Source organism: Phymastichus coffea, unplaced genomic scaffold, assembly GCF_024137745.1.
Source record: "Phymastichus coffea isolate CEN01 unplaced genomic scaffold, Cenicafe_Pcof_1.1 PCOF00076, whole genome shotgun sequence".
Lineage (NCBI taxonomy): Eukaryota > Metazoa > Arthropoda > Insecta > Hymenoptera > Eulophidae > Phymastichus > Phymastichus coffea.
In genome coordinates this window covers 182,645-206,909 of record NW_026706887.1, presented here as the reverse complement: position 1 = coordinate 206,909, position 24,265 = coordinate 182,645, and the positions used below count along the sequence as shown (strand labels likewise).

The window sequence follows — 24,265 nt, the reverse complement described above, 5'->3', positions numbered from 1 at the left end:
TTGCTATCTTTTCTAACGACACGCAGTTTTTCTGTAATTTTTCTCTAATGATTTTCTTCAATTTCCCGTTGAGTTCTTTATCTTAGGCAGACCGGGGTTCGAGTCGAACACAACAGTATGCGCTTATGTAGCGCTGCTTTTAGAAACCAACAAACATGTAATTTCAGAATATCCACATTCCACCCCAGCGCATCAAAGTAGTGGAATTTATAGTTGATGTTATGTTATTACCGGTATGCATATCAAAAACTATGCAGTTACATTCAATTTATGACTACGGATAGTAATAGTGATTGATTCAACTATAAAAATGTAGTTAACTAATGCAAATTAACAACGTCAAAGACTCAAACGTTCGTAAAAGTGATATAACCAATCACCGAAGTTACTTAACCTGACGTATGCAAATTATTATTTTATTATTTTAACTTCTATTTCTGTATTTTTTGTAACTAAGCAGCGTGACACCTGCATTGCATTACTAATAACCTAAATGACATGTAGTGTTCCTGTGATATTTTTATCAACGAATATGGTAAATAAAGAAAACAAAATTGATTACTAGTTCATACTAACAAATTTAATTACTAGTTCATACATATAGCAAACAAAGCCAACACAATGTATATTACACTTTTCAAAAATCGTATTTATATGAATGGCACAGAATATTATTGCTTTATTTGCAATATGAAGCTGATGAATGAGCAAAATGCAGTTGCACATACATCTGATGAAGTAAATCATCTGCAACAGATGAAAAATGCTGCACCCTTTAGAAATATCAAAATTGATGAAGAGCTGTGCATTAAACTTGTCGAAAATGGAATTGTTATTATCTACAATAAAGAATATAAATGTACAATTTGTTCATGTTCCATTCCAAATATTGATCATGTATCCGAACATATTAATGGGAAAAAACACACCACCAAACATAGAAAATTACTTGATTGTACCATTAACAATGTCAATTTAAATGAATTTAATGATCAAGAAAATACAATCAAATCAGTCTTACCTAATGGTGAACAGATGGATAAATCAGAATCATGTCCTAATAATGGTCAAATTGGAATATCAATCTATTCTAATCAAGTTGACAAGAATTATTCAGAAAAGATAAATTTTCAAAATTATTCTTATATTGGAGTAGGAGAGAAAAAAAAAGACTCTAGTTCAGCAAGTTCCTCAAGAAAAGAAGTTCCATTTCAAGAAAACTCATTTCATAATCAAGTTCCTGTGATAAATAGTGACTTAATTTATTGCAGTAGTTGTCACAATTATTTGGAACCAAATTCAGCAATACGTTATCATAGAATGTTTCATTTGAGCCAGAAAAATTGCAATGCTTATGATATTATAAGTTTTTCTATAAGAAAGAATAATAAAAGTATATATTGCTTAATATGTGACTGTGTGATGAAAGCTGAAAATGATTTGGAGAATCATTTAATAGAAAATAGACATCTGAAACGTTCAATATTGTTCTATTACATTACAGATAATACCCTTGCAAATATAATGTACAGAAATTGTTTAAATGCTGCAGTTCCTCAAAATATGAATAATATTTATAACATATTAGAATACAATAAGTATCTACAGTATATGAATTATCATTTATATCAAACTGCATCTTCAGCAGTAGTACAAAGTAGTCCAATGAACTATAAATTTAATCAACAGTCAATCATGAATTCAAATTTTCCTATTACCCATAATCAAAATATGCAGGTTCCTCTAAATTACTCAGCTTTTCCTTTATTTTTCTGTTTTGTTTGTGTTGTTGAATTTGTTGATGAAAATTTATTATACTATCATTATACTTATGATTATTGTCATAAGTACAGAATGGAAGTCGTAAATATTTTGCTAAAAGATAAGAATATCCAATTTGCTACATTTTCAAACGATGAATTTATAGTATGTACAAAATGCCAAATTCAGATGACAAATGCAAATGAGGCAATCACTCATATTTTTGAATTGCAACATGCAATGCAAAACCCAATTGAGCATAAGAAAACTATAATTAATGATAGAGCTATTCTGGAAAACTCTAATGTATATGTATGTCCAATATGTAAGGTAAATCTAACTGATGATTGCCTGATGATTCAACACATCGAATCAGAGTGTCACAAGAGAAATATTCAAGAATATTACATCAACATCAACAGTACAACATTTAAAAAGATTATATTTTCTTGTCCTCGGTGCAACATGAATTTTTTTAATGACAATACATTTCTTGAACATTTATATGTTGTTCATGAAAAACACTTTAATATTACTGCTAATACTTTAATGAATAAGTCTTACCAATCTAATAATAAACTTGTAGCTGTAACAGAAACTTGTCAGAGTGATAATCCAATGCTCTTGCATAATGTTGATCACACTCTTAATAACTTTGTAAATTTGAATTTGAATAAAGACAGTAATATACAAAGTCTCAAGTTCAATCTAAATAAAAATAATGGTAACCATGAAGAGAATAAGAATGACAAGTCATCTGCAGCAATTCATACAAAGAATCTTATCAACTTTAGTCAGAGATATGTAAAATTGTGTGTCGAATCTGGCAAAGAAAATATTTTTAGAATTAGTCCAGAAAGACTTGAACTGCTAGAGTTAGGTATATATCTAACATTTCCATACAAATCAGGTAGAGGTTGTATTCCTTGTGGATGTGAAGTTTCCAATGATCCTCAGCTTCTTTATGAACATTTACGTACAGAAAAACATGAACAAAATTTATTAGAGATGGAAGAAAACAATGAGTTTTTTGAGAATTATGATGATCAGTTCAGTGATTTAAAACTTGCAAAACAATATATGTATGAAGATTCAGATGAATGGGTTAAATGTTTTGCTTGTGACATTAATGTTGAAAATTGTGATAGAAACCTTTACAACCATATAAATTCTGAATTTCATACAAATAATTGTCAGCCTTGGATAAATTCAGCAAACGATATATTTCAAATTTTTAACAATATGTTCAAAAATCTTTGGTATTACATTGAAAAATTTTTCTGTAATATTTGCTGCAATCATTTTATTTTTGAAGTAGATTATGCTAGACATTTGGAAAGCCCTCAGCATTTGAAAGAAGTAGAAAGTAGAATTCTTAAAAAGCAAAACCTACAATTTGATTATTGCATAATATGCTCATATTTTTGGTATGCAAGATCTGATCAATATAAAATTCATTGTAACAAAGATTCTCATAAATATATTCTCAAATCCCGTGATTTTACTGTGCCTAATATGCCTGACTCAGCAAAAACCATATTGACTTCAGTTGAAAAAACTGTTAATGACTTAATTTTGGAATCAAACGAGATATCTGCGACTGACGGCGATGTGGAAAAACAATTACTAGAATCCGTAGAAGAAGTTGTGAAATTCAAGTATCCAAAAGCTAAAGCTTATTTGTTTGGTTCAAGAATATCACATTTGGGTATCAAAGATAGTGATTTGGACATTTACCTAGATTGTAAAAATCAATACGAAAAACTTAGTTCAATAAATGAATGTCAAGAACAATTATTGGTAGTACAGGAATGTTTTCATAAATATCAAGATATATGGATAATTGAAGAAATAGTTTTACGCACTAGAGTGCCAATTATCAAAATCCGTCATAGACCTACAAATCTTAATTGTGATATATCATTTATAAATGGCCTGAGCGTGGAGAAATCTAAGATTCTAAGGTACAATTTTTTTTGTTCAAGTCATAATAAAAATAAATCTTTTCGTTATAGTAATACAACTATTACATTTTTAGCTATTTTACTAAAGCTTGTCTACCTTGTCGAAAAATGATACTGTATTTAAAAATATGGAATAACTTATGTGGACTGTCAGGAAAAAAAGGCATAACAACTTTTGCTATTTCTTGGCTAGTTATATTTTACTTACAACTTCAGGGATTTCTGCCAAGTGTTTGGAATCTGATCAAATTAGAAAATCAGTCAAACATTATAGCAGGTAAGATTCAATAAAATAAAATTTTTTTAAGATGCTTGATTAAAATAACTATATTATATCATTTTTTAAAGGCTGGGAAACTGGGATATCAAAAATAATTCCAGTCAAGGAAATTGATTTAACAACAAAAGACCTTCTCAAAGGATTTTTTTCATATTATGCTAACTTCGATTACATATCTAGTGTGGCTTGTCCATACCTTGGTCAAGTAATGAAGAAAAGTCAATTTTCACACATAGATAATTTACCTGATGAGATGGATCTTTACAAACTAAAAATTAAAGAAGAAGTGGATTTTTTCCGTTTAGATTCACCAATGTGCATTCAAGAACCAATAGATTTATCTCAAAACTTAACAAAAGCAGTTACCAAATTGCATTTAAGAATGTTCAAACAGTATTGTTCTGAAAGTGCTGCTATTTTGCAAAGTAACACTTCCGACTGACGTGCTATTAATATTAAAAAGTTTTGAAATGAGAAAACAATATAATAGGTATGCGAAAAAAGAAAAAGTCGATTTTAAAATAGCAATGGATATTTGAAAATTAGTCGACTGCTGCAATCATATAATTTGCAGTTGCCTCTTATTTCTTTCATGAATTGTGTACCCACTAGCCCACTAAGATGGAAATTGTATTTTTATGTGCCAAGTTTTACTCTAATTTACTTCATGTATACTACATATCATGTCAATTAAAAATAGACAATTTTAGTATTTTTATATAAAACGAAAATTTATTTTCTGAAGCAACTATTAAATTACGGGTGACGGCAACAAAAAAATATTTTTTCTAATTCCAATATGTATATAGAATTTTCTTATTTTTTGTTCATTTGATTTAAAATATATTTCTGACTATGAAATCCACTAAAGGGTTTCGATTATGCAATCAAGCTAAAAATATTTAAAGGTAACAATGCACTTTGAATATTAAAAAACGAAACAAGTTCCTATCAATGCGTTGATGAATATTTAAGTTTTTATAAGGTGTACATTGACTTATTTTATTTTGAATTACAAGTATTGTTATTGTTTCAAAATTTTGTATTGTTAAAATTTCATATGCGCTTATGATATTGATGTATACACATAAGACATTAACAACCTGTAATTGTGGTTTTTAAAATATTAACATTGATTTCTGAGAAATAAAAGTCAACAAAATAAGAATCTGTCTACAAAAATATTTTTTACTCAAGAAAATTATAACAAACGTTACTACAATATCGCTTAGTTAGTTTTAATTTTTGTATATAGGTCAAGTAACGTTTGCTATTACAATTAATTTCTGTAAATAGTTTTTCTAATACACGTTACATTTCTTTTGTCGATAACTTATAATAAAAAATTTCTTTTTTTATTTTATGACTTTCGAATGAACTATTGCTTATAAATTAATTTCTCTTATAACGTATACAAATGAACGTGTTGAGAGCGGGGAGGCCCAAACGAGATATTAACTTTATTTCTATATAATTTCAAAGACGAATCTTTTCAAAATATTACTTTATAGTAATTTTATTTTGTGAATCAAGTATTTATTAATTACGATTGAAAAAATTACGATATTTTGCAAGATAAAAAAATAGCACCGACCTCAGTGCGTTAAATCATTTATTAACATATTAAAGCAACAAATAACTATAGATGTAATGTCTATTACCAAATTATCTGTCGTTATGAATTGGATAAATAACAGCACGATTGTAACCGCAAAGAACGACGACATCTCCAGAAGGGTGCCATCGAGCATCGAGTGTTGTCATTCCTCGTGGTGTTCTATAGCACAATACTCCGCGAGGGTTCCATTCAAATATAAAAAAACTTTCTGTGAAAATTAATAGCTGTGGATGAATAGGGTTCCATTTGACGGCTACAATCAAAAAAATAATTGTTTAGAAGAAATTTGAAATTTGATAATTGAACGAATAGCTCGATTAGATCAATATATAATGTATTTACTAGAAATTGTATTTTGGAGTATGAAAATATCAATGCCATTAGTTTGAATATCCCATACCCATAACGTGCTAGGATAAACTCGATGTCTTAAGGCTAAATATTGCCCACAACTGCTGAATTCCATGGTATCTATTATATTTACTGTGATTGCTGAAAGATCAGCGCCAATCAAAATGTCAGTTTTGACAATTGGAATATTTACAGGACGATTACCAACTTCTTCCACTTTAAAACAAGCAATGTCCATATATTAATAACTTTTCTGCAATATTTGAAATACACTACAGTGAATAATTTTTAGATAATTACTTACGAATATGTTTTTCATTTGATGCAGAAGTTTTGTCAGGGGGTCTATTTATATCTTTTACGTCTTTGATTATGCACTCTTTAAAAACACGCATTAAATAATTATTTTCTTTAATTGTTGGTTCCAGTCGTAATTGTAAAATCGGTTTCCACGTTAAGCTATTTAATAAAACTACCTAATCATGCAAACAATATATTAATTTCTAATGAACGATGTATCTACATTGTCAATTGCATATTTCAATATCACTCACCACCTCGTTATGGCCTGACACTGCCAACAACTGTCCACTAGGCATCCACTTGACTATTTCTAATCCTCTCAGTTTTTCTTCAAATTGATTGCCCAATGCAATTTGATCAGTGAGCTTATTATCTTCTGAACAAAAAACTCCTTCGTAACTTTCAGTTAAAGTTGAGTAAACAATCAATTTCGCTTGACCATCAATAGAGCACCATATGCCCATAGCTTCGTTGTTTGGCGACCAACACAATCCATCAATTGAACTCAGTCCTTCGCAAATTAATTTCTGAAAATACAGTTTTCTTTTCAATTTTTACATACTTTATTTAACTAAATGTATAAAAAGTCTCTTTTTTCCCAAACTTAAATATTTATTTTAGTAATATGAACATATGAAATATCTGCATTAATTAAAAATAATAAAGTATTTTTTAATTTATTGCTTTGATTTTGCATTTATGTTAATTTTGCAACATTCATATTTATTTTCCTGAAAATAAATATAATTTTAGTACCTAATACTTTGTTATTTTCTATTTTCAAACCAATTTAGCCATAGTAAACAAAACGTCGCGTACTTATCTTTCGCAAAAGTAGCAAAACCGCAAACATTTTAATCTATTAAAAATAATACTTATGTATTATATTAACTACGTAGCTTCTTAGTTCCCACGAGCATATAAGTATTTTTCTCACGACGTAGATCCTTGAAAAGAGTAAAAATAGGTCACTTGAAACAGCTACAAACTCGACAGGCAATAAGTAAATTTAACTTGCTAACGGTCTTCTTTGAGCTGAAATTATTGGAGTTTTCTCGTTCAAAATTTTATTTCTGTTAATCATTTTACACTACCTAAAATTTAAATCAGCTCTAGTCACGCGCCATATTTCGGCTAAGGCCACTAGGGGATATAACACATGCATATATACTATATAGTTCAAAGCTGTTGTCCAACCCATGATCGGCTTAATCTTGATTTTTGAATTAAATTTAGTCAGGTCAGATTCTGATGAGTTATCTCATTACATCGTGAGAAATGTTTTATACAAATAGCGAATGGAAAACACTCATTGGTATGAAATAAATCATTACGGAACAGTTGTTTTTCTTTCAGTCATTCCATTTGCAGGTTAAGCTTCTTAGTTTAATTGGTAATTTGTAATTAGTAAATATGATAAAAACAAGTTACATTAGCTGTGCGTGCAATCGATTACCTCACGTAGTAGATTGGGGACGAAACAATCTTGTGTGCTATGGAGCAAATAATTCGATAGCGATATACAACCCAACAGCTAATAAGTTTGGAAAAGTTTTGTCAACGTTACATGTTCATACAGACAGAGTAAATACTGTTCGTTGGATTAAACCTTGCTTTCCAAATCCAGAAACAGAATTTATATCAGCATCATCCGATGGCACAGCAATTATTTGGCAACTGAATGATGAAGCAACAGGTTCTTTCAAAGCAAGCGATATCTTACGAATTAATGAACCTACAAATATTTGTGATGCAATATATTTGACTGAAAATTCACTTGACTTGCTCATTTGTACTGGTTCTACTGATGGAGACTTTAGACTATGGATAAGAGTAGGTGATCAAGAAATAGAACCTACACAGATATTAAGTTTTTCTAAAAAACTTCCTATTGGAGCACGCTTAGCTCTTATGCCAAATGAACCAGATGGTTCCTTAAATCCGCTATTATTTATAGCAATGGAAGACTCAAGTATTCTTCTGTATTCTACTATTTTTCACAGTGATGATCTAGATCAAAAGTAAGTTGTTATAATAAAAAGTAAAATTGTTTTATGAAGCTAATTATTTTATCAATTTTAGATTTTCATTTCTGTTTATTTCATTTTTTTGCTTTTCAGAAAAATTGGAGATTTTGTTAAAGTACAGACATTAGTTGGTCATGAAGATTGGGTCACATGTATAGATTACATTTTAACTGATTCACAAGAGTTATTAATAGCTACTGGTTCACAAGATAGTACTATAAGATTGTACAAAATTTCTCGCAAAAGCATTGCTAGCAGTGAAATTACAACAAATGATGAATTGAAACTAAAAAAACAAAATTTTTTTCTTCATGATCATGAATATGAAATAGTTTTAGAAAGTATTTTATGTGCTCATGATTCTTGGATTTATGAAGTGCATTGGCATCCTTTATTAAAGAAAGATAATAAAAATTGTCAACCACTGAAATTGTTATCATGTTCTTTAGATAAAACAGCAATCATCTGGGAACCTAGCAAAAATGCTGGTATTTGGTCTGAAACTGTCAGGGTTGGAGAGGTGGGTGGTAATTCATTAGGATTTTATGGATGTAAATTTGGTCCTCAAGGAAATAGTATTTTAACATATGGTTACCATGGGTCTTTCCACATGTGGAAATTCGATGAAAATTCTCAAAATTGGAAGCCAAAACCTGCACCGAGTGGTCACTTTAATAGTGTAGTAGATCTTTGCTGGGATTCTAAAGGAAGGTTAAAAAATATATGTTTTTATGTAAAAGAATGTTGAAATAATTTTTAAGAAAAATCTAAATAAATTATGTTTTTTTGTAGATTTTTTATATCAGTTAGCACTGATCAAACGACAAGAGTTCATGCACCCTGGTTGTTAGATGATGGTGAAGAATCTTGGCATGAAATTGGAAGGCCACAAATTCATGGTTATGATATGTCATGTATAGCTATTCTCAAACCTAACATTTTTGCTTCTGGAGCTGAAGAAAAAGTTGTGAGAATTTTCACTGCTCCATTAAGTTTTAAAAATTATTTGGAAAAATTATGCAATGATATTGCTGATTTTGACATTAACGTAAAGGTTGAAGGAGCATCTGTGCCTGCTTTAGGTTTAACAAATAAGGCAGTCACAGATGAATTAAGTAATGATCAAGTTGACCAAAATAAAACAGAAAACTCCTTAGGAAAGCTGAATTATAACGAACCTCCTGTTGAAGAAGATATAGTCAGATACACTCTTTGGCCAGAGCTCCAGAAACTTTATGGACATGGTTATGAAATTTTTTCAATTGCAGCACGTTATGATGGAAAAGTTCTTGCAACCTCTTCTAAATCTTCCTGTCCGGAGCATGCTGTAATAATCTTGTGGGATACAACAGCTTGGCATCAACCACAAAAATTATTCGCTCATCATTTAACTGTTACACAGCTGGCATTTTCACCTGATGGACAATACCTTCTTTCTGTATCAAGAGATCGAAGATGGGCCCTTTTCGCATTGCAAGATGAAAAATATGAACTTTTAGTAATGAGTCCTAAGAAGGATAGTCTTCATGCTCGTATTATTTGGTGTTGTGCATGGACAAGTGACTCAAAGTATTTTGCAACAGGTTCTAGAGATGGAAAAATTGGAATCTGGAGTGTGGACAAACTTGATAGTCAACAACCAACTGCAATAACCAGTTTAACTTTGACTCATACTTCTATCACAGCTGTTGCTTTTGCACCACTAGACAATCAAGATGATGAATTAATGTATGTTATAGCAATGGGCTTTGAAAATGGATGTATAGATATTAGAAAAATTAAAAAAACAAATGAATCTTACAGTTGGTTACAAATAGTGCACTTAAATCAGTCTGAAGCTCATCATATGACTGTGAAAAGAATTACTTTCCGCCCAATGCACAAAAACCAACAAAAGAATAAATTACAATTTGCAAGTTGTGGAGCTGATAATATAATAAAAGTACACGATTTACTGTTGAACTAATAATACACTATAACAATCTTGCTAATATTTTATAAACAATATTAAATAAACATTTTATACTATTTAGCAAAACATCAACTATTAAATAATTATTAGAAGTTGCTTACCCTACTCAACTTCCAATCTCTTGTTTTATAAATATCAACATTGTCTTGTCCTGTTTCAGTAACTATGAGAGCCAAATACTTTCCATTCGGGCTAAATTCAATACCTTTTGTAGCACTAGATTTCAAACACTGAATATACATTACACTGTGATCAATTAAAGACCATATGGACAATTGTACCTAAAATAATAGATTTGATATTAATAGGAATATTAAACAAAACGATTTGATATAAATATAAAATTGTAAAATAATAATACATTTAAGTCTGCCAATGTGATAATGTGTCTGCTATCTGGAGTCCACATGACATTTTCAAGTCCACTGCTTCCTTCGGTCAATTTAAATTTCCAGTCAGGATAGCTTATAGAAAATATTTGAACGACTGCTTTCTTGAAACTATAACAAACTATATATTCACTATCTGGAGACCACTCCATTCCCTAAAAACAAAATAATGCAGCCTATTATATTCATATGTGTAAAAATGGTTAAAAATTCTATTGTTGGTCAAATTGTTGATCATCTGTATTTAATTAATAATAAATAAAAATTTATTATAAAATTAGACTAACCTCGATGATATCGTCGAAAACAAATGTTAGATAGTCATCAAATGTTCCAGTATTTTTGATTATCAAATTCGATTGATTGGCTAAGGCCAAAAATCGGCTGTCTGCGGAAAAACTGCATAATTGTTTGTTGATCCGCAAAAGTTGATAAGATTTATCGTAATTGAACATGGGTTTGCAGCATGAAATACAGTTTCCGCCAAAAACTAAATTTCCCGACATAAACATAAACAGTGCAAGACGCGCATGCGCATCGCTTACGAAATGGTCCGCTTGCACTGATAGTACTCAGCACTCTCAACAATCAACATAGTAGTTTCAGTTTGCAGTTGAGCATACAATTGCCGTGTTCATTAAAATAAAAATGAATGAGACAGCCACTGCATTAATCGTAATAAGTTCAACATAAAACTTTCACTTGATACGAAAGCTCATCTGAAATGATTTTTCGTGCAAATTGTAAAAGCATTTTCAGCTAAAATTGTATAAAAAACGATTCGATAAAAAGGAATAAAAAGAATAGAAGAGGCGTTAAGAGAAATAGTGGATGCGTGAATTGTTGCTTAACGGAAGAAACTGTGGGTCTGAAAGGATAAATGCAAAGAACAAGTATTATGTAGATTGCAGCGCAGTGAGAGTGCGTGCGCGAATGTTGGTCCGGGTAAGAGCTATTATATAAAAGGGAAAGGACGATTGCAAGGCGAATCGTGCGTTATATATACGTGTGTGTGTACATATATATAGGTACAATTTGTAAGAAGCATGCAGCTATGCATGAGCAGCCGCGACCACAGCGACGGGTGTGAGTGAGGCAGACTGAGATCGAGAGAGCGGCGGTAAAAGTCGAGTGAGCCGCGCGGTCAGTGAGTGCGCAGTCGTCGTAAGCGGCTGATCGCAGACGGTAGTCAGTAATTATCTTTTGAGCTTGTCCTCTGTCTGTCTGACTGTCTCTTTCTCTCTGTCTCTCTATCTCTCTCTGTCTCTCTCTCTTTCTCTGTCTCTTTCTCTATCTATCTCTATCTCTCTCTCTCTCTCTCTCTCTCTCTCTCTCTCTCTCTCTCTCTCTCTCTCTCTCTCTCTCTCTCTCTCTCTCTCTCTCTCTGCCGTTGCGGTTGTGAAACGGTAGTTTGCGTCGGAGCGTGGCTGCGCGCGAGCAACATAAGACTTCTGCAATGAAGAACGCGCTACACGCGACGGACGAGCCGACGGCCACGGCCACGGCTTGGAGGTTGTCGGAAGAGACGATGAACGAGGAGCTACGTCAGGAGCGTCAGCGCTGCAGCTTCGAGCCGCAGGAGCTGACGCATCTGCTAGATGGCAGCCCCGAGAAAACGACGCTGCGCCGGGAACGAGGTACTCGCTCTCGCTGGTCTTTCGAATCGCCCGCCCCGTGCGCGATCACGCTTTCGCTTTCTTTTCTAAAACTTGCTAGACCATCTATCCGTCTCTCTCTCGCGCGCGCGCTCTTCTCTCTGCTTTCGCTTTCCGACGTCCCAGAGCTCTCACTCTCGTTTCTTCTGCACCCGATGACTTGGCAGCTGGCAGTCCATTCGTCATTATTTATCTCGGCGTGACTCACGACTTTTGATCGTTTCTACCACCTTTAATCGACGACTTGCTTGGAAAACTCAGCTTATCACATCTTTACAAAGTCACTGAAAGTCCACAGCAACAGTTCCATCATCGAATGCATTTATCTTTCAAGTTGTTTGATAACTCGATAATATTTGTTTTCGTCGTATCGAAATTCTTCAAGAAGCATTTCTCGCATGCTATATGATAGAAAGAGACAAATGTGTTTTGATGATATGCAGTAATTTTCTAAATATCTACCACACTGCTATCACAAACGATGAATAAATGTGTAAGCCATTCAGCTTTATCAGCGTTAAATTTGTATCGAGTTTGTTGCCGCAATGAACTGGCTTGGATGTCATTCTTAACGCGCTATAATTATAATCTACTTATCGCTCATTTTGCTTTGCCAAGATGGCCTTTTCCTTACCCATTTTTTCATCGATCACAATGCTTCATTTGTTTCCCATTAAAAAATACATTTGCAATAGTGCTCATTACACTTCTCTTCTATTATTTGACATCCGACCGATGAAGGTCACGTCTGACATTTTTATAAAAAATACCAAGGTGGAAGAGCCAGGATAGGTCTGTGAGCAACCGGTTCTGCTAATTTTATTACGAAAACGCCTAGTTTGATCGCGAATCGATATAACGTAGCACATTTCACTAAACTACATTGAAAACATTGATTGTCATACAGAAAAATGTCAGATGATAGTATTTTAAAGGTTCAGACGATGTTTCTTATAATGAAATATAAATTACTGTGAGAAAAAGGCAATGTAATAAGTACGAGACATGGTAATCGAGTAGGTCGCCGGCCGACTTCAGTAGACTTTCCGTATCGAACGACCTTGGCACCCGGCAAGCATATCATTTTAATTTCATAGCCTAATAAATATGCATGTTATGTCTGCCGTGGCAATGACAAATCTTTTTTCATTTATTTGTCCATAAATTATTTGCGACCACAACTATTACTTGTTCATCATGTTACATCTGTAAAGTCAAACGACATTTCGCTTTAGCTCTTTTTCACAGCATCAATTATAACTCTCAACCGACTGCTTAGTACGATTTCTATATATGGTAGTTTACTGTTCGCTTAAAGTACAAGTTGGTTGCGATAAGTTTATTGTTTTTCCTTTTTGTTTACCTATTCATCGATGAGGGGTAAACGAAGTGAACCTATGAAACTTTGATAGTCTCGCTGTTGTCTGCTTGCAATTGCATGAATATTTACGACGACAAGATTTTATTCTCGCGAAAACCACTGCTAAGTCTGAGAAATGTCATGCTACTTCGGGCGGGAATTGAGGCCGGCGGTACTCGATACGAGCTAAAAAAACGAGTGGAGACGAAAAACCAGTTTGATGGAACCGAACGCCTCGAGTATTCCAGCATAACAGCTTGTTTGTCGATTCACTGGCAATCGTAAGCCTTCACCGAAAACCGAACATTGTTTTGCGAAATTTTCTTTCATAGCCTAGAAATTGCTTGTTTCACAATGACGAATGACTCGCTGGCTTTATCCATTCCTTCGAAAATGGTATCAATAAAAATAAGTATAATTAAGACGACACAACGTTTGTCAAAGATGTGTTGGAAAAGCTGCATTATTTACTATAAGTATTGCTATGATATTTGTCAACAGAGGAATACTTCTTGAGCGATCCGGAGTTGTCGGATAAAGTTCCTGCAAAGTACAAAAGTCACAAGGAAGTCTACGAAGACGCCGTTCGCAAGGGATGCCTAATTTTGAAAAAGGTGCGGGAACTTCAAAATATGGGAAAGGGAGACATGGATGTGTTCACGTAAGTGTCCGTTCGCAATTGAATTTGATGTATCTTGTCGGTGGGCTTGTCGGAAGCGTCAATGCGTCCCGCGAGCAATGAACAAGCAAGTGTCGACGGATACAGGCAGGTGCTGGGCGGCACTCTCGGCTCGGCGATACTCAAAGACGGGAACCCCTTGTCGTTGCACTGGGTGATGTTCATCCCAGCCATCATGGGCCAAGGTAGCGTCGAGCAGCAGGGCTACTGGATAGCGCGAGCCTGGTCGTCCGAGATCATCGGCACTTACGCGCAAGTACGTTGAGTCACGATCGTTCGGGTGTCCCGTATACGCAAAGAAATGCAAAGAAATGCAAAGAAATGCAAAGAAATGCAAAGAAATCATCCCGGCCGATTGCCACAGACGGAACTCGGCCACGGAACGTTCATCAGGGGCTTGGAAACGACCGCGACTTACGAGCCGTCCAGCCAACAGTTCGTGCTCAATAGCCCAACGTTAACTTCGTACAAGTGGTGGCCAGGAGGACGTAAGTTCCTACTATCCACTAGTCGTTCTCGCCCGGTCGCGTCGCAAGACCCGCCACGTACAGCGGCTTCTGCTCGACAGTGGGACAGACGGCAAATTACGCCGTAGTCGTGGCGCAACTGTACACCAAGGGCGAGTGCAAGGGCATCCATCCGTTCATCGTGCAGATCAGGGACGAGGAGACGCACGAGCCGATGCCCGGTAATCGTCGCCAAACTTGCTAAATTCACCGTTTAACTAGAAACTTTGACGATCGACCGGTTCGCCTCGGCAGGCATCAAGATCGGCGAAATCGGCACGAAGCTGGGAATGAACGCGGTGAACAACGGCTTCCTCGGCTTCGACAACGTTAGGATCCCCAGAGAGCAGATGCTCATGAAAAACTCGAAGGTGCGCGGCGTCGATCGAGCCTGACCGCCCGGAATGACGCCCTGTCACGCGGCTGTTGCAGGTGCTGGAGGACGGCACCTACGTGAAGGCCCCTTCGGACAAGCTGACCTACGGCACGATGATGTTCGTGAGGGTGGTCATAGTGAGGGACGTGGCGAGGTATCTGGCGAAGGCGGCCACGATCGCCATCAGGTACAGCGTGGTGCGCAGGCAGGGCCAGGCGAAGCCCGAGTGAGTATCGCCGCGACGGCCGGGCCGCAGCGCACCGAGTGACCGCGCATCGTGAACTGTCCAGCGGCCCGGAGACGCAGATCATAGACTACGTGACGCAGCAGCACAAACTGTTCCCCAACTTGGCCGCGTGCTTCGCGCTCGTCTGGGCGGCCGACTGGATCTGGGAGATGTACAATAACGTGACCGCCGAGCTGGACCAGGGCGAGCTGGAGCGGCTGCCGGAGCTGCACGCGCTGGCCTGCTGCCTGAAGGCCGTGGCCACGGCCGACGCGGCCGGCGGCGTGGAGCAGCTGCGGCTGGCCTGCGGCGGCCACGGTTACATGGACGCGAGCAACCTGCCGGCCACCTACGGCCTCGTCACCGCGGCCTGCACCTACGAGGGCGAGAACACGGTGCTGCTGCTGCAGACCGCGCGCTACCTCGTCAAGGCCCGGCGCCAGGCCGTGAGCGGCGACGCGCTGCCGCCCACGGTCGACTACCTGCAGCTGCTCTCGCGCAGGTCCAAGCAGCGCCCCTGGAGGAACAGCTCCGACTGCGTCGTCAGGGCCCATCAGGCCGTCGCCGCCGGGTAGGTGGTAGCCCTCCCCCCTCGCCCGGACTCGAGCGCCGCCTAACGCCCCGCTGTGCTCGCGCGCCCGCAGGAAAATCAAGCAGGCCGCGGACAACCTGGACCGGCGGTTGCGCTGCGGCCTGGCCCCCGAGGACGCCTGGAACGAGACCAGTATCGAGCTGGCCCAGGCGGCCGAGGCGCACTGCCGGGCCTTCATCGTGCTGCGTTTCGTCGAGGCCGTCAGGGCCCTCGCTGCCAGCCTGTCCAGGCCCCTGCACCAGGCGCTGCTCGACCTCTGCGAACTCTACCTCGCCAACTCCGTTCTGCTGCGCCTCGGCGACTTCTTGCGCGTGAGTCTTCTCCGCTGCTTGCCTTCTGCCGGCACTCGCTCTTTGCCCCGACTGACCGAGCCTCGCCGCTGCCCTGCAGTTTTCCTGCCTCCAAAACCAAGACGTGCCCGGCCTGCAGAGGAGGCTCGAGGAGCTGCTGGCGCTCGTGCGAGTCAACGCCGTCGGCATCGTCGATGGTTTCGACATTCGCGATGAGATTCTCGGCTCGGCCCTCGGAGTTTACGACGGCAACGTTTATCAGCGACTCTACGACGAGGCCATGAAGAGTCCCCTCAACCAAGAGAAAGTCAACCAATCTTATCACAAGTACCTTAAGCCTTTCATGAAGAGTCATTTATAGTGTTCCGACTGATATTTTTCAGCCAACCTTCGTACCCAATTTATTCTCGCCCCGGGCACAATCCGTGTAAGTCAATGCACCACGCCATCAAACCAGGTTTTTATCAACATTCATCGTTTCAACATCCCTTGCTACCTTTTACAGAATCACTCTTTATCACGCAGTCATTTAATTTAAACCAATTTATCAAACCTATAATATTACATGATACGCAAATGGTATAACGGCTACACAATGTCAAATCAGATTCAGAGATCTTTCGAATCGGGAATTATATTATCTGTGGTGCACCACAAATTGAGATCATTCCAAGATTTTTTTACGTATTCGAAACTCAAAGTTACATTTGGCACATGCATGTAAATCGATTGATTCGTTAGAAAGATATGCGAGAAGATACGTCAAAAATTCAGATCGTACACCAACTTTCCTAAAACTCCTTTTTCAAATCAGCTAAAATACTTGAAGGTTTCAAATTTAGGTCATACCATGATCAAACCTATAAGATCGTGGATCGTATTTGCATGAATTATTATATATTTACAAAGGTAATATTTCCAATCTAATGTAAGAATGATAGTATTAGAGTTTTAACAATTGCTTGATTGCTAATGTTGTTACTAAATATTTAATTATCAAGTCGACTGAATTGAGCATCAGCTCGGTCGAAAGTATTGACTTATTGATCTAGAATTGTATTTTCGAATGTCTTCATAGAAATGTTTCTTGTGTTTCGGAGCAATTTTGAGATAGGTTGTACCACTTAAATTAAAAACCTTAAGCGATTTTCTTATATACTTTTTAAAGAGAAATCAAATAGAATCAATCTATTTGGACAATATTTTATTTTTTTCCGAAAAAACTGATTTATGAAGAACTTTAAAACTAAAAAGTAGTATTTTGAAGATTTGAGCTTCTAGAGCCAAAAATCTAAGAATGGTCTCCACTTTTGATGTACAAAAGGTAATATTTCTAATTCTAATTCGGATGTGATTTGAGATTGTTAGCCAGTTGTGCCTTTTATTAAAATGAAATAAATCGTGATTCATCATAAAAATAAGCCAATCATTTTTTATAAGTCTCGAAAATTAAAAAAAAAATTATGGCTTAAGTGCTACAATGAAAGGTTCGTAAACAAAGCAGGACTATTTATAATATAACAAGAGTAGAAAACAGCAAGTTTAAATGGATTCATCGTTGTTCGTCAACTTATTATTGTCAAACCCTTCTAGGTTCTTATAAGAGAACTTGGTATGTAGTACAATGAATTGAAAGTTTATGTAAGTACATTTTTTTAGTTGTATCGATATTGAGTGGAATAAATTTCTTTGCTTACTTATCCATGTCAAAGGACATCGCAACACTTTACGTGAGTGTTTCTTTGTACATGAAGTTCATCAAATGTTAAGTTTGTCAATTTTTTAAATATAAATTTAGTTAGTTATTTATAGGAAGGTATACGGGAGATATCAATGAGATTATAAATTTTCACATTTATTTTTTTATCAATACTGTTAAAAAATAAAGAAAAATAAATACATACACTTCAACTTGAGTATTTTATCCGAGAATCCCTTTTTGATCAAAAAAATATCTACATTTGAAGACTTTTTGCTTGAATGTTTTATAACAGTACAAAACGATTGTAAATGTTGATAAAAACTTGAATATATTTTTAGATCTTGAAATTTGATCACTTGCAATGTTAATTAAAAATTGGCTTAATGATAGGATGTAAACATAAAAACAAAGTTATTCAATGGATTGTTTATTACAAGACATAAATGTAAAATGTTATAATTAAACGCTAAGATATCTTGATAAGTAATGGAACAAATTGTAGTAAATAATTAATGTTACTTAAGAGGTTTACATTTTTTATATGTTGAAATCACAAAACTGAATACAAGATCTTCTTCAAAATAAGATAATGAATATATGCTTAAAAATAGCATTTGAACGAAAAAAAAAACAAATTTTCCAAAAACAATAAACACAATCAAGTTTTATATGCAGGATTTGCTCAGTTTGTTAACTGTATACATATATGAACGTTATATATGAAGGTATTTGATGTTAAACGTAACTTCAAACTGAGCAAAAATGATGACATGTACAACAATAACATTTTCTTGATTTTATCGTTTAAAAAAGATATTTTAAAGCTACCACATATTAAAATTTTCAAGTGCTGAATATTTTTTCTTTTCAAATAAAAAAAGTTATGTTTACAAGCAAAAAATATCAAAATAAAAAAACATCACATTTCGTTGAATATGTGCATTACAATGAAGACATCAAGTGAAAGTGTTTTGCACAAAACCTGATACTGATAAAATCAATATTTAATATTGTTTTGATAATAGTCATGTTAATAATAATCAAATTATAAGCTCAATTATTTATATTTAAAGATAACTTACATTCAAAATCTTATTGGAAAAATATCATGAATTTGAAATAAAAAATAAAATTGAATGTAAACAACTTTTTTACAAAAAGTATAAAGTTTTTTGTAGACTTTTGTGTGGGGATTGCTGCAAAGTTTGAGAGGCGAAAAATGCTAATTTATGTGCATATTGACAAGGTGCTGGTACTCTTATAGTAGAAGCTAAGTTAAAGTACAGATGGCATAATTTGAAAGTTACCATCTGTAGCTTATCCGGTGGGATCCCGGTACAATCTTCAATTACATTATAAGCTGTTGGAGCAACAGTTCCTTGTTTGACATTTTGTGATACAATGAAAAAATCATATTTTAACGGATCTGTAATCACGTCATCTACTACGGTACCAGGTGGCGGATTTTGTTTGTTTAAAAAGATTCTAGTATTAATGCGCTTAGTAACAATAATAACACCAAGCTTAAATCGTCCACGCCCTTCATAAATTGCAGCAAGCTTCTTTCTGATCTCTTGCACTTCATGGTTATAGACAAATGGTATCTGACCTTCTCCAACACCATCACGGTAGATTAGTATACAAGAGGGTAATCTATTACGATTTTCTTTGGCAAATTCTTCAAGTGCTCGCATAAGTTGTATAGATAAGTCATTCGAAAGCTCTTCGCCCGAACTATGTTGACTGACTGTAGAGAAATAACGGCCAAAATTTTGATCCAGAGAAGCAACCATAGCGCCTGCAAATAAAAATCTTTATTCGACACAATTGTGCTAATGTTTTATACTACAACATATCTATAATTAATTACGATTGATTAATGAATTAATCATTAAAAGTTTAAGCTATACGAAAAAATTTCATCTTTATGATGAAACTGGACTAGTATGTAATAGTACATTACGATACAAATGCGGGAAAGTAGATTCTTGTCTCGTGTGGCGTTTACGTCCGAGCGAAGCGTGGGTGGAAAGGTACACGAAACGAGAAATTCTGTCTCAATATGTGCCGTACCATATTTTTTGATACCACGTGTGTAAAGTGCGATTTTCAACGCATGTTTTCTGTCGAGCGTGCGGAAAATATGCACTATGCGCACGGAGTATCGAAAAATATATTATTTAAATTATCTTACCGTAAGATGCGTTCGCCCTTTTATCATGACAAACGTCGTATCCAACAATCATCAATCCTGGTAAAAATGCACTAAGCTTAATCGTCCAAGGTATTCCACCGATTTTACAATTCAATTGTGTAGCTACTTTACTTGTAACTGTAATCACATTCTTTGCAGTTATAGTTCTGGCAAGAATTACTTGACTTGGTATTGGTCTGTCAATGCATAATTTCTTTTTAATCAGTGCATATCTCATAGCTAGGTTGCTGGTAACTACACAAAAAATAAGTTGAGGCATTGATCCATTTGTGACTTGTGCTAGTGCAGTAGAGTATATATCAATGTTGTCTTCTGGAATTTCTTTTATTCTTGGCTTAGTCATTTTAAAACCACATTTAGCTGCAGCATGTATTGTATTAGTCATGAAACTCTAATTAAACGATAAGAATCATTATTAATTATTTTCTGAATAATTGTTTGGAATTTGATTAATTCTCAACATTAAATGAATTGTTATGGATTGTTAGTTATTATCAGAATATAATTACGTACGCAAAATGCTGATATCAAGCGCTTTGGAACAATCGCCACCCAATCATTCAACACTCCCACCTTTAAATGCACTGTAGTTAGAAGTGGTTGAGTCCAATCTGCATCTTTCACTGCCAGGCTTTTATTATCACCAAAAATAATTTCCTCTTCTGGCAAAACACGTCCTTCTAACTCTACAAGCTTGTTGTCTATATTCAAATTCCATTCTTTAAAGTCTTTAATAACTTCAGGTTGAGTTTTTAGACGATGGTTGAATTCCATTAATTTATTTATTCTCTCAGAGGGTGCAACTCTAGTGTACCTTGCCAGTGCTGCCATCGTCTTAAATTCACAGATCATATTATCCGATATACCTGAAAATTGTAATTTTATTATATTTACTTGTGACAATTTTTTTTATCCAATTACATAAGTTACTGTAAACTTACCAGTACTTCGACACAGTTCAGGTATTAAATATATTAATTCATCTTGACCAGCCCTTCTTTCACGCATTTTAGACTTTGACACCAAAAGAGGTTGCCTCATATCCCTAATCTGAATTTGATACTTCTGTTTATAATAAGCAGCATATGTAATCTCACTACGATCTTTCTGTTTGAAAGTACTTAATGGATTTACACTAAAATCGACATCATCCACTCTGTAAGTACGGTTATTATAAGCCGTAAGTACAACACATCCAAGTACTCTATTTTGATACAGTCTCTGCAAAAATATGTATTCATCTATAATGATTGAAATATAAGTATTTCATAATTATGTTAAAATTATTTATAATCTTCTGTTTTATCCTTATGGTTATTATCAGAACAGTACTCACTTGATAGTTACTTCTATTTTTATCCAAACATTCTACCAAGACTTCCAACAGTGTCTCATCCCGCATTACTTTGTGAGATATTTCAGCACACATCAAGATACTTTGTTCATGTTGTCTTATAGATGTTATATATCCAGGCCAAAGTTCAAATTTAAATTCTGGAACTTTTATCTGTTGAACACGTATTAATTATATCTTTATTTTAAGTATAAATTAGTAATCAAAATATTACACGACTTAATGTATTTAATATCATCCAATTAGTTTAATTAATGGTATAAAAAATAGATATGCAAAAGAATAATAGATAACTTGTATTTTCCAGAGCACAATCATTTATAAATGTCTTTATCTATTCCTAATATATTATTTAAACAAAAGAAAAATCTAAGCTTACTTACTTTGCAGGTAGCATCAAAATAGTTTCTACCAACCAATTGTAATTTTAAGTGCTCTTCCAAAGTTTTTCTAATTAGTAGACTATAAATCTGGGAGTAATGGTAGTCACCTTTGACCACATCACCAACCAAGCGAATTGTAATATTCATAGGCTCTTTATCATTTTGTCTGATTGAATTCAGTTCCATTGGCTGGAGTGAGAAAACAGACGTGATTTAACAATCTAAATGATGATATCCTATATGATAATGCAGCTTTTAAATGTACATTTAATCTGCTGCTAAAAATATGTGTATAATATTTTTTATTACAGACATAACAGCAAATATTAAGTAAAAATTAGCAATGCACATTCACACATATATATATATATATATATATAGTTTCCATGGAATATAAATAGGAAGATACCATTGACTTACATGCCTCTTGTTAAAATAATTTACATAATAAAATAATTTATATATAAAACAATAATGAACAGTTTTAGGAATTCATGACATTTATGATGGATAAAAAAGATAATAAAACAAAATTGTATTTTGGAAACAAACTGTAAACTTAACATAAATTTGAGATTGAATCAAATATGATAAATTTATATAATAAATGAATTATATAGATATAATCAAATACCTGTGGAAGTGGATTGCTAGTATATAAAACAGTTCCATCGAAAATATATCCACCTATAGCAGCTTTATGTGTTCTCAACAAAGCTTTGCGATAAATAGTTCTTGTTTCTTCAGGTGCAATGTCTACCCTGTATTGATAGAGACACCAATCAGGTTGACTATTGACCCTGAAATAATTAGCCTGAAGTCGCAGTCTACTGCCAGTAGTGCCTGAAATATTTTAGTACAAATTAAGTACTATTACTTTCAAGTAATAGTTGTCACAATGCAGAAATATTTATCATAAATATTTTACCTTTCTTTGTTTGCAAAGTTTGTGGACGTGTATTCACCTCATTAACAGGTGCTGGTCTACGATCCTTGATTGGAGGTTCAGCTGAAGCCATGATCCCTTTGCTAGAAGGAAACAAAACTCATAAAAAACAAGTACTAAAATGATTATAAATGGCAATGGATAATGAATAAACCACCTTAAAAACTTAAAAAAATTAATATTTTTGAAAAAATCTTTTGAGATAATTCTAATACGATAAAGAATATACTATCATAAGCTAAAGGTTGTCTAAAATAATTTCATTCACTGTAGGTATTGCTTTATATTTTCAAAATATTTGAGTAATGGTTGACAAAAAACTTACAAAATGAAAACCGGTAAACAGCCGAACTCAACAATGTAAACTTCAATATGAACAATAAAGATGACGTTCAACTCGACATAAAACAAAATTATATTTACGAACTATCAAATATGTAAATATTGATTCAAACTTGGATAGAGCACATTGAAGGCCAACATTTGTAAAAAAAAAACTTTCGACACTCCCGCACGCTCGGCAAAAAACGTGCGTTGAAAATCGCAATTTCCTCACGTCGTATCAAAAAATACGGTACGGCACATGTTCGGGAGAGTTTCTCGTCTCGTGTACCATTCCACTCTCGCTTCGCTCGGGCGTAAACGGTACACGAGACTAGAATCTACTTTCCCGCACTTGTATCGTAATGTACTATATCAAATAAAGAGATGCATACGGTATCAATTAATACTCCCGAGAAATCGGATAAATTGTTAACGATCAAACCGCGAGCTCGGTATAGATGTTTTTAAGGATATCAATTCATGTCTTGAAAAGTACTATAAATAAAGTATCAAATACAGTAAAATTGTTGAAGGGAAAAAAGAAAAATATATACGAAGTAAAATAAAACGTAATTGGCTCACTTGCTTCCCTAAGAGTATCAAATGCTGCGTTTATAAAAAATGTTGGATCACAAAGGATACGGTACCAATTGTTGGTGAAATACTAACTAGAGACGTCTACACAAAAAATATAACAATATATTAAGGGCGTTTTTGACTTTTTGATCGTCAATATATGCTCGACAACCTCTTCCTCCAAGCGCTCCGACTGTACTGTTGTAAGCAATAGACGTTTGACGACGTGACTAACACGACCACGACACTGCGCTGGCTGACGAGAAAGAGCAGAGGAAGAGTGCACGGTGTTTTTGCTGCTCTTCAAATTCACCGTCCCCACTCAATTCTACTGGTACAAACACGTGCGTCGCTTGTAAATGCAGGTTTATTCCTCGTATTTCGACGCGATAAAGTCAACTATAAACAAGCCAATT

At 35.0% G+C, this 24,265-nt stretch overlaps 5 protein-coding genes across 5 annotated transcripts; 3 read left to right on the top strand and 2 right to left on the bottom strand.

Annotated features, from left to right (window-relative positions):
- The first annotated feature begins 44 nt into the window (after positions 1-44).
- LOC131668334 (uncharacterized) lies at positions 45-4,975 on the top strand. Its single transcript, XM_058942417.1, has 3 exons — positions 45-3,725; positions 3,800-4,002; positions 4,074-4,975. The coding sequence occupies exons 1-3, from the start codon at positions 622-624 to the stop codon at positions 4,445-4,447; spliced, it is 3,681 nt and encodes a 1,226-aa protein (XP_058798400.1). The 5' UTR covers positions 45-621; the 3' UTR covers positions 4,448-4,975.
- A 193-nt stretch (positions 4,976-5,168) lies between these two features.
- On the bottom strand, positions 5,169-11,389 carry LOC131668339 (WD repeat-containing protein WRAP73-like). Its single transcript, XM_058942422.1, has 7 exons — positions 10,953-11,389; positions 10,638-10,820; positions 10,378-10,557; positions 6,529-6,804; positions 6,279-6,450; positions 5,966-6,190; positions 5,169-5,876 (listed from the first exon to the last, which is right to left on the bottom strand). The coding sequence occupies exons 1-7, from the start codon at positions 11,175-11,177 to the stop codon at positions 5,671-5,673; spliced, it is 1,467 nt and encodes a 488-aa protein (XP_058798405.1). The 5' UTR covers positions 11,178-11,389; the 3' UTR covers positions 5,169-5,670.
- LOC131668336 (elongator complex protein 2) lies at positions 7,578-10,359 on the top strand. The gene is made up of 4 exons (XM_058942418.1): positions 7,578-7,592; positions 7,686-8,298; positions 8,398-9,015; positions 9,097-10,359. Exons 2-4 carry the CDS (start codon positions 7,691-7,693, stop codon positions 10,268-10,270), a joined length of 2,400 nt encoding a protein of 799 aa, XP_058798401.1. The 5' UTR covers positions 7,578-7,592; positions 7,686-7,690; the 3' UTR covers positions 10,271-10,359.
- Positions 11,390-11,824: 435 nt separating the features above from the next.
- Positions 11,825-18,260, top strand: LOC131668338 (probable peroxisomal acyl-coenzyme A oxidase 1). Its single transcript, XM_058942420.1, has 10 exons — positions 11,825-12,302; positions 14,182-14,341; positions 14,447-14,615; positions 14,724-14,847; positions 14,928-15,047; positions 15,121-15,236; positions 15,298-15,467; positions 15,532-16,038; positions 16,112-16,370; positions 16,450-18,260. The coding sequence occupies exons 1-10, from the start codon at positions 12,122-12,124 to the stop codon at positions 16,708-16,710; spliced, it is 2,067 nt and encodes a 688-aa protein (XP_058798403.1). The 5' UTR covers positions 11,825-12,121; the 3' UTR covers positions 16,711-18,260.
- A 135-nt stretch (positions 18,261-18,395) lies between these two features.
- Positions 18,396-24,111, bottom strand: LOC131668337 (piwi-like protein Siwi). The gene is made up of 9 exons (XM_058942419.1): positions 23,856-24,111; positions 22,932-23,032; positions 22,638-22,846; positions 22,004-22,192; positions 21,603-21,773; positions 21,208-21,487; positions 20,780-21,132; positions 20,246-20,657; positions 18,396-19,849 (listed from the first exon to the last, which is right to left on the bottom strand). The coding sequence occupies exons 2-9, from the start codon at positions 23,020-23,022 to the stop codon at positions 19,203-19,205; spliced, it is 2,352 nt and encodes a 783-aa protein (XP_058798402.1). The 5' UTR covers positions 23,023-23,032; positions 23,856-24,111; the 3' UTR covers positions 18,396-19,202.
- Between the last annotated feature and the right edge of the window lie 154 nt (positions 24,112-24,265).